Source organism: Osmia lignaria, chromosome 10, assembly GCF_051020975.1.
Source record: "Osmia lignaria lignaria isolate PbOS001 chromosome 10, iyOsmLign1, whole genome shotgun sequence".
Classification (NCBI taxonomy): domain Eukaryota; kingdom Metazoa; phylum Arthropoda; class Insecta; order Hymenoptera; family Megachilidae; genus Osmia; species Osmia lignaria.
Genome location: NC_135041.1, coordinates 2,940,901 through 2,959,411, shown reverse-complemented (window position 1 = coordinate 2,959,411; position 18,511 = coordinate 2,940,901). Strand labels below are relative to the sequence as shown.

Below are 18,511 nucleotides of genomic sequence, written 5' to 3'. Positions count from 1 at the left end.
GTAGAAAACATTCGTATTTGTAACGATTGTGTTAGCAGTTGGTTGCACTTCTGTTGTACATGTATACTGCAATTCACGAGAGACCACACTTAACTCGCGCAGCTCACTAGGTCTAAGGACATTTTTAATAACGTGTGTCAGTCCTCTCTTCAGCTTGCTTTTTACTTTGCGATCATTTAAATGGTGGACAGAAATATATGACGTACGATAACTGATAACCGATGATGATATGGTAAAGATACACGATACAACGAAATTTCTATTATTTTGCAAAGGAAGAATTATATCACACACGTTATTAAAAATGTCCCCAGACCTACTGAGCTACGCGAGTTAAGTATGGTCTCTCGTGAACTGCAATGGGTATGTTGATTCCCGTTGAATGTTGTTTACTTGAAATTATCAAATGGGTCATTTGTCATATGTTGCCGACGCCTGAACTAGGATCTTCCTAGTAGAAGAAAAGTTTATAATTTTGCGCCGCCTCCGAAAACTTTGAAATGTATTTGGTATCCTATTTAACGATTAAGTGGATATTATTAATAGCTATGGAATATTGGTATAAATGAAATAGAAATTATTTGATACTTTTTAGTGCATTTCGAAGTCGGATTTGTTTTTTGTTAAAAATTATTTTATTTCACACTTTTTAGTGGAACCTGTAGTATTTGTAGGATAGTGTAAGGTGATTTTAGGTTTCTGTTGCTTAGCTAATAACCATAACCATAAACCGAAAAAATATTGACCAAATTTAAATAGTTAATAAACAACAAATTTCATAAATTATTGCAAGTGGGATCATCGCGGATATACAGAGTGTCACGCGACTACCTCTACAGCCGAAGAGGGATGATTGCTAAGGTGATTCTAAACAACCTTTTCCTTTTCCAAAATGTAGGTTACGGCTTGTTTTTCTAGTTATTAACAAAAAACACCGACCAATCCGAGCGCGTACAGCGCGCGGGATTAGGGACTACAATGTCGGCTATGAAAACCGGGCCTGACATAGGTCGCGAACGAACGGCTCGACATCCCGTTGGCATAGCACAATAAAAAAACTGAACTGGTAGAACATTTTTATGAATACGGAACCTAATCTCTAGTCGCCTATCATAATGTAAAAAATGAAATTCTAAGCATTCCAAACAACGAATGAAGATGATTGAAATGGAATAATTAATAAACGTTTGAATTGGACGCCGCGTTAATGATGAAAAATTTGAAAACAATTTAAATGAAACTTTAGCATTCGTTCCTAAATTAACCTACTACGCTGAAAGCAGATAATTGTTACTGGGAGACGAGGAAATACGTTCGGTAAAACAGCAGTTTTCATGATCGGGCCAGTGAACTCTTCTCATTTATTGCACTTAATTTAGAAACGAATGGGTAAGTTTCATTTAAATTGTTTTCAAATTTTGCATCATTAGCGTAGCCTCCAATTCAAACGTTTATTAATTATACCACTTCAAACATTTTTATTTGTTGTTTAGAATCCTTAGAATTTCCTTTTTTACATTATGACAGGCGATAAGAGATTAGGTTCCGTATTCATTCTAAACAGCGACTAAAAATGTTCTACCACTTCAGTTTTTTTATTGTGCTATGCCAACGGGGTGCCAAGCCGTTCGTTTGCGACCTACGTCAGGTCCGGTTTTCGTACCCGACACTGTAGTCCCTGGGATTGCGCTCTATGCGCGCTCGTATTGGTCGGTGGTTCTTGTTATTAACTCGAAAACCAAGCCTTAACCAACAATTTGGCAAAGGAAAAAGTTGTTTAGAATCCCTTTAGCAATCATCCCTCTATGGCTGTCGAGGTAGTCGCCTGACACCCCGTAATTCCTACTAAATATGAAAGGTTTCATCGCGAACGATACATTCCTTGCAGAGTAACATGAAGGCATAGATTTTTTGCTATAACAGTAGTTATTAACAAATTCAATAAATTTTTGCAAGTGAGATCATCGCGGATATACCTCCTACTAAATGTGAAAGTTTCCATCACAATCGATACATTCCCTGCAGCATAAACGCTAGAAGATATAAATGAAGTATTACGTTTTTTGCAATATAAGTCGTTAGGAATGAAAAAATACAAACATTTTTTTGCGAGATCAATCGGGAAATATACTCTACAAGATGCGGAATTCTTGATCCGATTGGTCCATCCGTCTCGCGGTAATCGGTGAAAAATATAAATCAAGCATTAAGTTTTTTGCAAAAAAATCGTTAACAGTGAAGAAATGCAAAATGTCTCTTTGACATGACCAAGTGGGAGAAATACTCTACAAGATGCAAAATGTTTCGTTTCGCTTGGTCTATCCATCTCGGAGTAATCGGCGAACATAAATTTAGAAAAAATAGTCGTTAGGAATGAAAAAATGCAAAATATTTTTTCTTACGGGACAAATGGGGAGTTATACTCTACAGGACGCAAAAAGTTTCGTTCCGATTGGTCCATCCGTTTCTGAGTAATCGGCAAACGTACGCCGCACGTACATGAAATAGTACGTTTTTTTGCAATAAAAAGCGTTTGGAATGCAAAAATGCAAAATGTTTTTTAAACGGGACCAATCGGGAGACATACTCTACCAGATGCAAAAGGTTTCGTTCCGATTGGTCCATCCGTCGCGCCGTAATCGGTGAACATACATAAAAAAAAAAAAAAAAAAAAAAAAAAAAATACATACACATCGAATTGAGTATCCTCCTCCTTTTCGAAGTCGGATAAAATAAAAAATCACTGTAGATACCTGAGTAGCAGTTAGTAGCAGCTAACTTCTTTTTTATTTTAAAGGCAAGACTTTGTTCTTTCAGATAATACCAAACAGAACGCGGGATTCCACGGGACTTTTTTCAAAATAAACAATAAAAATAGAAAATATTCAATACGGTATAATTCCAAAAATATTAAAGATAACAAAATGAAATTTGGTACAATTAAAATACATACCTGGTACGTTTAAACCCATCATAGATTAATTAAATTGAGTGAGAATTAAAAGCATAAATAACAGTTGTAGTTTTTAAGAATTTCGGAGTTGCCTTCTTTAAACCTCTGTACCCACGTTGAAAATTAATAAATGTGAAAAATAAGTATACTACATAGTGGGCCAAATATTCAATTAACTATTTTCATAGTACTTTTTGACTTTAGAGATAATTTTCTAAAAATGACATTTTACCGCGTTTGAGAGGCAAATACCCCACCGTGCCGTTTGGACGCGGTGCCGTTTGAACGTCTTCCTATTTGGATTCGGGCCATTTGGACACCGTATGTTTTAAAATCGTTTCTTTTAAGAGTCAGCAGATGGTGGTATTGTTCGTCGATTTGTAGGGGCTTTCTCGGAATGCGGTTAAACGTGGCCCCTACCGTACCAATAGATGATACACGGTCTTGAGAAAAAATAAAGTTTTTACACAGCTTGATTACACACAAACCAAAATTCCTGTCTTTTATTTAAAATTAATCAGTCTCAAGATAAAAACTACTAGTTATAATACAGAAGTCTATTTAATTATGGCACTAAGTGTCACTACTATAACTTTGGAAAAACGTCTCTACCTTTCGCTATGAGTGCGAGGACCAGAACGACTCACGCCAAGCGTTGGCTTGGGAGGGGAAACGCATTTTCCCGCATTTTCTACTATTAAAGGGTGCGCTGCGGTAGCCGGAAATGCACTTTCCGACGGGACGGCTCACCGGAAGTAGGTGCCGCTACAGATTCAAATTCCTATGCTATTTCAATGCGTATGCAGTGACTACAGATCCAAGAAGACTAAACATGTCCATGTTACCGATGGGGCGTCATTATTGGAGTACCCGGTACCCCAAGGTGAGGTTGGGTTTCCACAGTTGGTATAACAGTTGTATCTGTTTTATCAATTCTTCTCTTACCATACCTCGCTGGAACATGCATGACACAACTACCTTATCGACTACACCAAAGTGAAGAAACGTATACATGTATAGTACGTTTGCAGTGTTGCCACATCTGTTTCCATATGCATGGCAATTGGTGTTCGCAGTTCACACAATCATATATCTGCTTTCATTCGTGTACGCTGCCGCTTCGGTGCTTTCCACCAACAATTCACGTATTCTGACGCAAGTCCCGAGTAATCTGACAGTCACAACCAAAAGATCGAGTTCGAATCCCACGGGGACAATTTTATTTTTTATTCTTAATCAATTCGTAATTTTACTTTGGAAATGTTTAGATGTTACAAAATTCACTGAACCTGCATTACAATTACCTCCTCTTCGATTTAGATGAGTTTTGGATATGTTATAGAAATCGATATTTTGAACAACTTTTCCTTGGACATATAAACGGCGGCCCTGCTTAGTTAGTTTCCGAAATATTCGTGAAAAACTTTCGATGGTAACACATTGAATTCTGCGACAGCACACTTCTGTTTAGGAACGAGAGTCTAGGGAACGTAATGGCTCTGTCTACAGCTGCACATACGAGACTCCAAAAAATGTCTATTAAAACTCAATTAAAAATGAATATTATTGATATATTAGGTTAGGATTAGGTTATATATTTAAATCCGGGCGCTGTAAGGCGGCCGGCAACAGTTTCGTGACAATGATAAATTAATTACAAAAGTAATTATAAATTTATTAAGTAATTCTAAGAAATGAACAAAAGCAATTAAAAATAGGTATTATACATTATGTGTCTGAAAAAAAGCGATATTTTTGGACGAAATTACTACTTTTTACTTCTTTGACGAGTTTCTAATACAGTGAATTCTGCCTATATGCGTCTGTAGCAACAAGTGCGACGGCCTCTTACTTACTGTTTCTGCAAACAGCGGCACTGGACCCATCAACCTCTTATATGTATATGAACTTAAAACTCAAACTTTACACATTTCAATATGTTGTAGTCTTTAGTTGAATTCAATGAAAAATAAAGTTTATTCAAAAGTATAATGCACCAGATAAGGCCGACACATCATTCGCCTGGTCGCTATTCTCTCTCATTCTCTCACTCATTCCTTCTCGCTCTCTCCTCGTCCAACCTATCACTCGCTTCATTTCAAATGCATTCACTCGCCCATTCGTCATTTCATACTCTCGCCATTTCTCTCTTTCGTTCAATCCCCCTCTCTCTGTCACAGTCACTACTCCTGTACAAATTGAAATCTTAATACTTAAATCTTATAAATCTTTTACCAGGATATTTGTAACATTTTTCTGATTAATTATTTACAAGTTGACGATAATAAGTATCGAACACGGGGAAGGATGGCTAATGAAAAAGAAAGAGAATCCGCGATCGTAACAATCCGCAGTCCTTTTTCCATTCGCTGTTCTTTTCTAACAATGTAAGAAATTTATGTTTAATTGTTTCTAGCGTTACGTTCTTCCAGTTCACGTCAGTCTAAAGAACTTATGCAAGCGGTGCAAACGTGTGATATACAAATTTGTAACCGCTTTCAGTGTTCAAAAAATGGTATTTCGTAATACGCGCGAGTTAAGTGACAGGAGGTAAGTAAATATACAATATTCTTTTAATTATACACGTTTACTTTGTCCGTACAGGTCGACAGCTTAGGTCGATGGTTCAACACTGAATGAATGAATTGTCGTCGAGGCGATGGTAAGCTCTCTTTTTCTCTTTGTCTTATTCTCATCCTCGAGTCGGAATTTTGTTATGTCTGTTGCAGTGCCACGTCCTGCCTGAGGTGATAAGACTGGGGTTATGTGTCGTCACATAACTCCTCCCTGCCGAAGTTCAATGACGTCCTCGTTATTGATTGTTTGGGTAGGTTGACGTATTTTGCCCTTTTTCCTGTATGTGAAGTGGATTAAGAGGCCTATAATGATTAAAAATATAATTGCGACACTGGTTACAGACATATGAAATTCGATTCCAAGCTTTTGAAATGTTGGTATATCTATTGTAGGTGAAGTTAACGTTTTCAAAGGTTCCAAATTCAATTGATAATTCCTGATGATTAGAGGCAAGATTTCTGGTTGCTTTAGTTCTCCGAGATTTTCATTAAGATTGTGACCTTGTACTTGCACATCGTTTCCTTGGACAAAGTGTGTTCCTTGGAGGGTGGTTTTGTTCCTGTTATATTCAATAGTTATCGGATAATTGCATGATATTAATGTCGAGTTGTTCGATAGCGGATATACCAATACTAGAGGTATATTTGTTGAAATGTAGATTGGTCTGATCTCTTCTGCGACAATTCGGTAACACAGATAATCGTGATCGTATATTAGTTGACATTTATGAGCAAATAATTTGACTGTTGTTCCTGTTAATTTCCATGGTGTAGTTATAATTTCTGTTTGATTGTTATGACTGATTGTAGCAAGTCTTTGAAATAAGGAGAACTCGATAGGGTTAAGGATCGGAATTTTAAGTGTATAGATAATGAAGTCAGGGGCGGTTACGATTGATCCTTGAGTAAATCGAAAATCCAATAAATTGTGATAATGTAGCATTAACTCTTTTCGAGAATAAAGTTTTAATAAATGCGCTTTTATATCTGACATTTGTTCATAAGTTAGTATTTCTAAGTCAAACACTTCTCCTGAGAAAACGAACGACCTTTTAATTTTTTCAAGTAAATTTAGAAAATGTTGTTCTTGAGTGATAAGGGTAATAATGGCTTCGAAGAGGTCAAGTCGCGTACTTTGTTCACTAAGAGTGTTTGCAAGATTTTGTAAATTTTTGTTAATCATTTCTGTGTTTCCATTTATGGTATTACTTATCGTATTTATAATGCTTACTGTTTTACCAAGAGTTAATATGCCTTCGTGTTGTTGGCGTTCGAGCGAAGTCAAATAATTGTTTATTTTGTCAAGATCATTAGCATCCGGGTTTCCGAAAATGTACTTGATTACTGTACCCAATCCATTTATTAATCCTCTTTTAACCCTTTTGGTTAGGGGTTCAATTTGTTGTAGATTTTGATAAATTTCGTTACATAGGGATTCGGTTTGCCTGAATAAACTTGAATTTCTGAGTTCCTCCCGTCCAGATAATATGGTATAACTAATGAGGATTTTGTTGTAAGTATGTCTAAGGGACGTTATGTTTATGTAAAAATGTAGATAGTGATAATTTTCCATAATCCTTCCGATTCCTTGTTGATAGTTGTAATGCGTTGCGTTTGGATCAGTTTGGATACTCTTCACGAGTATAATTGAGATCGTCAGGGTCAATATTATTTTCATCCTCCTGTAAAAATGAAGAGACCTTTCTTAATCTTTTGGCATCTCTTAAGTTATAGCGGCGTTGCTGTCCGTGTATATGGCAATCTAATGTGGGGCCTTGTTGTTTCTCTACAAGTAACCTTTGATAACGGGGAGCAGTTTTATCGCGTTGTTGCTGATGCGTTTTAACGAACATTTCCCTACTTTCCAACGTTTCATCCGAATTATTAGGTAGATGTTGCTTCTGTAGTTGTTTTTGATATAATTTTTCATAGAACGGTAAAATTTCCTTTTTTCTAATTTCGTTATATTTTTCAATGGTATCACTATCGGGATCTATAATGTGTTTATGTAATTCTTTATAGGGACCGTATAAGAGAGTGAATGGGGCATAATTTGTTGAGGAGTGAATACTTTGGTTATATATTAGAATAGCTGTAGTCATGTGATTTTTGGTTATTTCCCTTGGGTTTTGATCTATTAATATACTTAATTTTTCCTTTAAGGTAGAGTGTAATCTTTCTATGGGTCCATTCGACGTATGTCTGTTAATGGTGGTTTGTTGATAATCAATTTTATGAATCCTGCAAAATTCTTTAAATACGGTCGAATTAAATTCGCTACCGCTATCTGTAGTAATCTTATCTGGAAAATTATGATGCGAAGAGAAAGGTCATAGTTTATTTAATATAATGGTGGCATTTCCGTCAGGCAAATGATAAGCTTGAGCGTATTTAGAGAAAATATCGATAATGGTAAGAAATTCTTCCTTATTGAAATTAAAAATGTCCATATGTATATGTTGAAGCGGTCTATTAGCAATTATGGGTCCGTAAGTTTCTGTCTCGTAGGGCCTTCTTTCATATTTATGCTCAAGGCATGTTTCGCACTGATTTATATAATTTTGAATAATTCTATCCATATTAAGTGTGTACAGTTTCTTCTTAAAATGTGCTATTGTTTCTTGTATTCCATTATGAGTTTGGTTATGGTATTTTTCAAGTTCTTTCATAAAGCTATTTCGGTTGACCGAAGGTGTGCAGGTACAGTAAAAGCTGGATATATGCAACAAACATTGGGACCCAGACGTTGCATATATCCAGTGGAGGTGTCGAATCTCGGGTTACACGCGACGAGCCGCCAAGCGTGAACGTAGAAAAGGACAGACAGTGGCGGAAAGAGAGAGGTCCGATGATCAAAGGAAAGAGCCGAAACGTATCGGTGTGACTAATACTAATTGAATCAAAAAACTTTTTTATTTTTGACTTTTTTTTAATGAAACTTGTACTAGCGCATTGGTGAGCTTTTTGTGATTAAAGTGGTACCAAACACGATATAGTTTGAATTATAATTACTTGCTAAAATTGATGTTAAACGTGGCGAAAAGCAAAGGACGATTGGAAATGAAAACCGGTTGCGGTGTCGGCTCGGGTTTCAAACGTTGCATATATCCAGCCGAGGTGTCGATTCTGGGCATTTAAACGTTGCATATATCCAGCCGAGGTGTCGATTCTGGGCATTTAATGTTGCATATATCCAGCCGAGGCGTCGATTCTGGGCATTTAAACGTTGCATATATCCAGTCTTGGTATCGATTCTGTGTCCGTACAAATCGTTTGTACCGTGCCGCGTAACCTATTCTACGTTCGTACAAATCGTTTGTACCGTGCCGCGATACCTATTCTACGTTCGTACACAACATGCAACGTGTCTGAAGTGATGTGAAACTGTTTCTCAAAGTCAGGGTATTTTAATATGGGCGCATTGGTGATTAATTCTTTACATTTATTAAATGATTCGATGAGATCTCTATCTTCGCAATCGATTTTTTCTCCTTTCTTGAGCACTTTCGTGAGGGGTTTGGTTATTTTTGCATAATCTCTAATAAACTTCCGGTAGTAGCCGGTGAGTCCTAGAAATGCTTTAATCCCTTTTTGCGTAGTTGGAAGGGGATACTTTATTATAGCATCAATTTTGTCTGGGTTTGGTTTAATTCCATGAGGTGTGATAATATGTCCCAAAAACGGTACTTCTTTTCGTAAGAATTCGCTTTTATCCAGTTGTATTTTCAAATCATACGTTCTTAATTCATCAAATAAATGTTCTTGCAATGATTTTGAAAATATTACAATGTCGTCCATGTAGACGAAACAAAATTTGTGCAGATACTTTCTTAAAACTTTATCCATCATCCTCTTGAAAGTGGCGGGGGCACTTTTCAGCCCAAAGGGCATTCGAGAATACTCGTAATGACCATTTTCCACTGTAAAAGCTGTTTTTTCTATGGAACCCTCGTGTACAGGGATCTGATGAAAGCCCTGGGCTAAATCCAATGTACTAAAATAGGCACATTTACCTAAGTTCTCTAAAATGTCATCCACCCTCGGGAGTGGGTATTTATCTTCAATAGTTTTGTCGTTTAACTTGCGATAGTCAATTACCATTCTCCATTTCTTCTTCCCACTTGCGTCACTCTTTTTCGGTACAATCCAGACGGGCGAAGAATAAGGCGAATTACTAGGACGAATTATTTCGTCTTTCAGTAGTTTTCTTATTTGTTCTTGTATTTCCTGTTTTAAGTGGTATGGGTAACGAAAACTTTTGACGTAAATTGGATATTCGTCTTTTGTTCGGATATTGTGGCTAACTGCACTAGTGGCTGATAATTTCTTATCCTCATTATAAAAGCAGTCTTTATATCGATGGCATAGGTTTGTAATTTTATCCCTTTCCTCGCTGTTCATGTGGTTGGTCCTTATCTGTGTTATTATTTCTCGATGACGGTTCGTTCCAGCGGCCTCGCATTTTCCCGGTATATTGTTTAGATAGTTTATTTCAAACTTCGTCGTACTAAATATTTGAGTTTTATAGTTTATACTTGCTTCTAATTTTTGCAGGTCTTTGTTTCCAATTAAGCAATCGTAAGTGGAATGCCATTGCGCTATGAGGAAAGTAATAGGTGTTTCGTCTCCTAATTCACGTAAAATCGGAAAAGTGAGTGCACGTGTACCCTTTGTTACTTTATGTACTGATTTGATTTCAAAATTATATGGAAAAATATATTCGGAAAATAGGCGATAGGCTATTTCGGGATTAATAATTGATGAAGACGCTCCTGAATCAATAAGAATTTTAAGTGGCGGGTCAGCCGTGATAATATGTGGAAGTTCAGGCGAATTTCCAATCGAATTTAGGTTTACTATATCTCTTGATTCGTGTCGGGGTCCTGTGGAAAATTTTCGTGATTAACTTCTTCCTGATTTTCTAAATCTTGTTGCTGTTCTTCCTGATGATGAAGTTCTTCCGCTACGAAGTTCGGAGGTCCTGTGCTTCTGAAGAAGTTATTTGGTCTCGCCATAAAATTATTACTTGGTTATATAAAATTGTTATTAGGCCTATTAAGGTTATTATTCGGTCTGTTAGTGTTTCTCGTACTAATCGACATAGGTGTAGGCTGAGGATTTTGATTCCTAGGTTGATTACTATTTGGTCTATAATTATTACTGTTTCCAAAATTTATTAGTGCAAATGGTTTCTGTGCAATAGCTGCACGTTGTTGAAACGGGTTTATGTTTCCGGAAGTTCCATTTGTTTTGGGTCTGTTCTCGCGTTGTCTCATGAAGGTAAGAAAAGCTGCTTGTTGCTCGTGGTTATCGTACTTTCGGCATTTTGTTAGACAGTCCTCGATATCAGTCAATTCAAAATGCGTCAGATGCGAATGATACGGCTGTTTAATTCCGTTAGTAAATACGTTTTTCGCAATATTATCATAAAAGTTATTTTTCATAGCAATTATATTGTTATCCTGATTATTTAGTTGTATATGGTCTTTTAGTTTATTCAAACGATTTTTGATTTCGTCGGCGTATTCTTCGTACGTTTGATTAGATTGCTGGTAACAAGTACTGAGTCTGTTAAATAGTAATTCTTCCGAACTAGGATCGCTATATCTATTAATTAAGAGTGTCCTACAATGGGGCCAGTCTATGGGTTTATTAACAACTACCAAATCAAGTGCCTCTCCGCGTAGCTTCGATTTGATAAGAGCATACAGCGACTCGTTGATCGCATTGTCGTTCGTTGTAAGATTTTCCGAGAATTTGTCACATGTCTGAATAAAATGAGACAAAAGTCTTGTCCCTCCCTCGTACATTGGGATCGCGTCGCGCCATACAGATAATCTCATTTTAAATTGGTCAAATGTAAGTTGAGCCATTATTTCGCTTACACTTATTTATAACGGGTCAGAATTAATGTACGTGATCAATCGTATTGAATAGGGGCAAAGTAGGAATATAGTATATATATATATATATACGTATAGATAGGAAATTTCAAAGACTTACTTCTCCGTGTCAGTGCCGAAAGGTGGCCTGATCGTGTTGACACTGCGACAATGGGGTTGAAACACCAGCTGCTTCCTCGTCAGTGATTTTCGTCACACAATTGGAGAAAAATCCAGATTCAACAGCCTCGCAGTATCCTGTCCGCAGCGCCAGTTAAGTGACAGGAGGTAAGTAAATATACAATATTCTTTTAATTATACACGTCTACTTTGTCCGTACAGGTCGACAGCTTAGGTCGATGTTCAACACTGAATGAATGAATTGTCGTCGAGGCGATGGTAAGCTCTCTTTTTCTCTTTGTCTTATTCTCATCCTCGAGTCGGAATTTTGTTATGTCTGTTGCAGTGCCACGTCCTGCCTGAGGTGATAAGACTGGGGTTATGTGTCGTCACATAACTCGCGCTGGATATAAAAAATGTGTTTATCGCGGTTGTGGTGTTACGTCGCGTAACAGAACAACTGAGACATTACATTCATTCCCAGTTGCAGACAATGATCGGTTGATACAGTGGATCGTGAATAGTGGAAACGACGATTTCGCGGATTTAACCGATCTGCAATTGAAACACCGATATATTTGTTCAAGGCATTTTGCCGAAAAAGACAAGGTGGTACAACTGAAATTGAAGAAGGATGCCGTACCGAAGGATATTGTACGATTTGGGTGAGGATAATGAAGAGCCTACGTGTAACAGTCGTAAGCATTCACCCAAATTCCTTTGTAGATCAAAGAGAAAAGAAATTGATCAATTGAAATTAGCAACGCAGAAATTGCGTAAACTGCTTGCTAGAAAAAATAAACAAATATTAGCATTAAAACGTAAAATAGAGTCGTACGAAATGACGGAGTCAGATTTCGTTCGAAATATAAAAGACAAAGTTTCGAACGAAGTAAAGACGTTCATGTTAATGCAATTGTATCCGCAACCCGTATATTCTGCTGTAACGTCCCGGAATTATTATCGCGAGTACGCTACTGCACCGACGCGTAGGGAGAGCGGTTCCCTTGCAAAAAGGCGACTCGTATATAATTATATAATGAAGGGATCATAGGTTCGGGTGGTGCGCGGTAAAGGAGTAAAATCCAACGTTAATTCCTTTCTCAAATTTGTTTAGTGAGTATGTTTATTCAAGAAAATAAGATCTGTTCGTTTATAATATATATAAAAAGGTAAGTAACTATTTGAATTATATAAAAATGTAAGTGTTGGTTTTTCTCTTTTAAGAAGAAAAAGTTTTTCATTCTTTTACAAAAACCATCGACGTACGTATTAAGTTTCTTTTTCGAGGCACAAGTCAAGAGGGTGCAGCTGTGTCCCTTCTTGGCTTATTTAGACAACGAATAGGACCGATAGAGTCTATGGGTACATGACGAATTCTTCGTCACTGACCTGTTTGTAGTCTGACTGTTTCTTTCGAGCTGTACGGACGTGTCCTTCCACGTGCTTAAATAAAGGTTTTATTTATAGTATTTTCTTCTATTTTTATTTTTTGTTTCACCACCTATTTCCAATAGTAAGTAATATAAAATGTAATGAAAATAATATAAAGAATTATCGTAATTGATGTATGTACAAATGTTGCGCCCTGTTCTTGAAATACAAAAAGAAAATAATTATATTAATTATTTACAGTGAGTACGCCCTAGATTAAAAAAATACAAAGGAAAATAACAATCGCGTTTGTGCTAAAATAAAATACAATGAAAGAAAATTCAGATTATTAATTACAAAATAGTTTGACCTAAAATAAAATACAAAGAAAAATAAATGAATTAGAAACGCGACTCTAGATACGATTATCAAAACTAATAATCTATAATTTGAATTTTGTAAAATAAAATTATTTAAATAAATTGATCGATTGTCGGAAAATTGGCGAGGATCCGTTCCGACACTGTAAGAGCTTACTCGTTCGGCCGCAGTACGATTTCTGGGCAACTTAAGCCGAGTATCCACCTGTATCCAACGCCCGTATCGTATCACCGTTCCGAACCCTTTTGAATAGGCAGACGTTGCCTCGTTGCATGCCACGGCGTGCTACGGCTCGGACAATATTTCTTCGTTTCTTGATAGAAACGGTTCGGCAATAGGACTGGGCCACTACAGGCGAGGAGTTTCGTTTTGCTGCGTGCCGTTCCAAAGGAACGGAGGCAACGGACCCATCCGAAAAATTTGTCGATTCTTTGCCGTTGTGTCGAAGGCGTTTGCACTTGACATAGCGTTTCATGCCGTCACTTGGGTTTCAATTTATTTGAAATCTTGCAGTATTATTGGATTCATTTCAAAATCGATGAAATTATTTATGAACTTAATCTAATTTAATTTAGACAAATTTTATCGTCTAAATATATTTAAACAGATCAATTATCTTCGGTGATACGCTGTACATAAAAGAGCAATGTTAATAAGAACCTCTGTGATTATTGAAAAAGGACAATGTTAATTATCCAGAGATTTTTCCGTTGCCGAATATCGAAAGTTCTATTGGGCTGTGATACGGAGGTGAAGGAACGGGCCGATCCGAAAATTGTCGGTTTCTTGCTGTTCAAAGGATAGGTTCGGAGACCACTTGAAACGTAAAAACAACATACCCAGGCGAAGGCCCGAAATGCTATGTCAAGTGGAAACATGACACTTGAGGCTCGAGATAATATGATCTGGAATCGGATATATCAGTGAGATAATACTAATGCAATGACTGAACTTTGTTATTTTTCATTTTTTTCTTATAAAACTTTTACCAAGATATTTGTGACGTTTTTCTGATTAAAATGATACCAAACACGATATGGTTAGGACAATTACAATAAAGAAACAGCATGCAGGAAATCAAAACTTCTCGCCTATAGGAGTTTCTTTCAAGAAACGAAGAAATATTGTCCGAGCCGTAGCACGCCGTGGCATGCAACGAGGCAACGTCTGCCTATTCAAAAGGGTTCGGAACGGTGATACGATACGGGCGTTTGATACAGGTGGATACTCGGCTTTAGCCGTCACTGATAGGCCGCATCCAAGGAGCTTCTGCTTTCGCTCGCTCGTTAAGCTTGGTAGCGAACACTGCAAGACGGTATCGTCGCTCTAGAGCCAGCGTACTAATAGGCCGCGTCCAAGGAGCTTCGGCTTTCGCTCGCTCGTTAAGCTTGGTTGCGAACCTGACACATATGAGAACCGCTGCGAACCGGTGGTCGAGCGCTCCGGGTCTGACGCAGAACCTTTGCCGCCTTGCCGACAAAAGAATCTAAGCTACTGGAAACCTATGTAGTAATCGTACCATAGACCCGTGTCAGACTACGATCAGAATCGAAGTGAAACAGCTCCGCGCGGCACGCTCGTATTGTCGAGTAACCCTTAAAGATAATCATCTTTAGGGACTTCCCTTGTTTTCCCGAACTCAGAGAAAGGACCCACATAACTTTTCCAACCCCTGTCACATCACTCTCAGTCCCGGAATTCGGGACTAGTTTATCGGGATTGGATCATTATCGATCCTACCCTAAAATCCAAAAACCTTGTAACCACAAAATTTACGACTTCCTTTAAGAATCCAGCCACCGGACCCGTACGTGACTCCGACTCGCGCTTTTCCCGCCTAAAAATGTCCTTTCCTGGAAAAACCTCCCTACTACTCGACCACCACACCCCAATGCCAAGTATAAAGGCAAGCTCTCTGGAAGAGCAAAGTCAGTCTTAGTTCAACGTTAAGAGTACGAGGAACGTTTGTATATTGAAGAATAAACTCTCAACCAAATAACCCAGTCTTGTTATTTGCAATCCGACGACAGTATTTATACCCGAGATCTGCTTACGTAGCAGTTTTTTTCTACACGCATTTTCGATACCGGAAGTGTTTGGACTTTGACCGGAGTGTACCTGACTCCGCGCGTATCGCTATCTCTGTCTATGCATAGTGCTATCTCTCTTTATTCTGCGCTCTATTACTATCTCTTTCTATGCGTTATTCCTATCTCTATCTATGTGTCCTGCGTCGATCTTTTATCGACGCGGTAGAAGTATCGATGTATATTTTTGGAGTATAAATTTTTGTTAAGTATAAATATTAATAAATACAAGATTCTTTTCTTATTTGTTGAATATAAATATAATTATTAATCTAAAAAAACGAACTCTTACAAATTTTAATTGTATAAAAAACGAAAAAAAAAAAATAAATATTTTAATAATTACTAATGATAAGAATTTTTGTTTATTCTTCTTCTTGCGGGATGTTACACTGCGGACGAGCAACATATTTGTCTATCAATGCACTATTCGTCACCGAGTTTATTCCGAAAACTCCGTGACGATTTCGGTTTCCGTTTACCATGTGCTATGACAATTAGTAGATGGTTTGGAAGCATTGAAATGTGGCCGGGCATTTGTACGATCTCTTTTACGCAGTTACATAGAAAGGTATCGTGGATGGATAGTTCTGAACGAAATTGCGTGTTACTGTTCGACGAAATGACAATAAAAAAGTCCTTTGATTTTCATTCAAAAAAACAAAAAATTGAAGGCTTCCAAGATTATGGTGCTTTTGAATCTGAAATGAAATCAGGCACGCAAGCCTTAGTTTTCATGCTTCGCGGTTTATTTTATAATTGGAAGCAACCCATTGCTTATTTCATAAGTAGCAGCAACATGTCAACTGTAAACTTGTTGTATGTGCTTGATGCGGTAATTGCTGCTGTCTGTAGCGCTGGTTTACGCGTACGTGCAATTGTTTGCGATCAAGGTTCTGGTAACAGATCGGTAGTAGATCGAAAAGTATCTCTTGAGAAACCATATATAATACATGAAGGAAATAAAATTTATTTTCTTCATGATTATTTGCATATATTTAAAAACATTCGCAACAATTTATTGCAGTATGATTTGATGATTAACGATTCTGTAGTTTCATGGTCAGATATATCATCTCTATGGGACCTTGAACGAAAGAAAGGCACTAGGGCAGCTGTAAAATTGTCATAAAAGCTGTTAGATTCCCGATATTTAATAAATATTTTATTAAATTTTGGTACACGGAAATTTTACAAAGAACACTCAGGCTAGTTTTCTACTGCTTTTCTATCGGTCTCTCTACTTTGTGCTCACGTTAAAATCTAAACTGAAGGGAAAAATGTTCTGTATTTAAAAGGTCGGGAATTTGGAATTGAAAGTGGTGGGAATGAGGATTAGGACCAATAGGAATCGTTGGAAATTGGTAAGGTTCGAAGGGTCAAGCGAGTGATTCAAGGATGGTGAGTAAGGATTTCAAGGTTCGGATGTGTAACTGTAAATAGAAGATAGTATGGCTGGAGACAGATTTTAGATTTCACTTATCCTAACTTAAATACGAAAAGTTAAAAATATTTGCTTAACCTATGAGGTATCCAACAAAGCATATTCGACCGAATGTATTCGAACGAATGAATTGTAGGCTCGCTTTGCAAGTGTTTAGTCGAACAGTTTCGGCAGCTTTGTTAACGGCCAGCACGCAGGGACAGATCCAAAGCGATACTGTTGTGAATACTGCATGTTTTATTCGACTGTTGAATGATTTATTCAATAATTTAAACAGTCGAACAGCGCATGATGCTAATCCGCAGAAGTGTGCCTTATCAAATAAAAATCCTCAAGTAGAAGAGAATTTGATAAGACAGGCAACAGCATGTACAAATTGGTTTGTGATTCAAAAGGGTCGGCAGGTACGACCTCCGTGCTTCAGAGGCTTGCAGCTGTCAATTAATGCGACGATACAATTGTGGCATGACATTCGCGATGAAGGTACGTCATATTTAATGACGTCGCGATTACAGCAAGATCCAATAGAAAATTTGTTTTCTATGATCAGACATAACGCGGGTAATTATGAACAAAATCCGTCCGCGAAAACATTTAGATTAAATTTGCAGAAAAATATGATGTTAAAGTCGCAATCTGCAAATTGTTTAGATGATGAAGATCTTAATCTTTTGAAGTTACCACAATCTTCGGAAAATGTTGCGTCAATTAGTACCGGCGATTCGTCAGATTTTGTTAATTATGACAGCAGTGACTCCAGATTCATCAGAGATTCTGGAGTCACCCGTAAAAGCCCACAAGCAGAGGATGCAAGTGACACTATCATCGCTGATATCTTGCAAGAAGTATCTGAAACTGCCCACACCTTAGAATCGTGTGCCATTGAATATTTTGCGGGATATGTCGCTATGAAAAACATTAGAAAAACTAACTGCGACATATGCAAGGCAGAATTATTAGATAGTACAACAGTAGTACATATGATTCCGATTTTGGAAGTCCTTAGTAAGAAATTTTCTTTTGCATTCCGGATATTTAATGCTATTTTTGATAAAATATATCCTACCTTACGGGCTGAAGAGGGTATTCTTGATAAAATATTTTCTTATTTTATAAAAGGTGTTAACAATTCACCTGAGCTGCATGGTTGGTTTGATAGTAATACGTGTAACGAACATCGGAAAAAAATAGCATACTTTATGATGAAAGTAAAAATTCATAAGGATACGGCCTGGCTCGGTCAAGAATTACGACGCCCTAAAAGTTTTTCTCACAAGCCAACCGCAAAGGTGCGAAAATTGCAAAATCTGTGAAAAACTGTTTTCACTTTCAGAATATCTGCCTTTCTACTTGTCTAGTTATAACAAATACAGTCAGAGGCGATCTAACGTGGGCTGACAATTTATGAAGTGGTATAATAGGGCTCCAGGCGAAGATCCACTATAAAAAAATCTAACGCGCCATTAGTGGAACCTCAAAGGTGGTGTGGAAGACCATTATTAATTAATATTCATTATAAACGCGGAATTTTCTATGTGCGTCGGTGACTTGCGACTATATTCTTTTAAACCGCGTGCATTCAGTCGAAAAAGTCGGACAAGCTAGTCCGTCGGACACCGCCGCATGCGATCGACGCACATAGGAAGTTCTGCCTTTAGGAAACTAGCGAGTGTGAAGTGGAGGGAATGAGACAA

At 37.4% G+C, this 18,511-nt stretch overlaps 1 protein-coding gene across 1 annotated transcript; it reads right to left on the bottom strand.

Annotated features, from left to right (window-relative positions):
- Nucleotides 1-5,477: 5,477 nt before the first annotated feature.
- LOC143305748 (uncharacterized) lies at nt 5,478-11,980 on the bottom strand. Its single transcript, XM_076690547.1, has 2 exons — nt 11,533-11,980; nt 5,478-7,211 (listed from the first exon to the last, which is right to left on the bottom strand). Exon 2 carries the CDS (start codon nt 7,205-7,207, stop codon nt 5,726-5,728), a length of 1,482 nt encoding a protein of 493 aa, XP_076546662.1. The 5' UTR covers nt 7,208-7,211; nt 11,533-11,980; the 3' UTR covers nt 5,478-5,725.
- Nucleotides 11,981-18,511: the final 6,531 nt, after the last annotated feature.

Coding starts and splice junctions, on each gene's coding strand:
- LOC143305748 (XM_076690547.1), bottom strand. CDS start 7,207: ATGAAAATAATATTGACCCTGACGATCTCAATTATACTCGTGAAGAGT.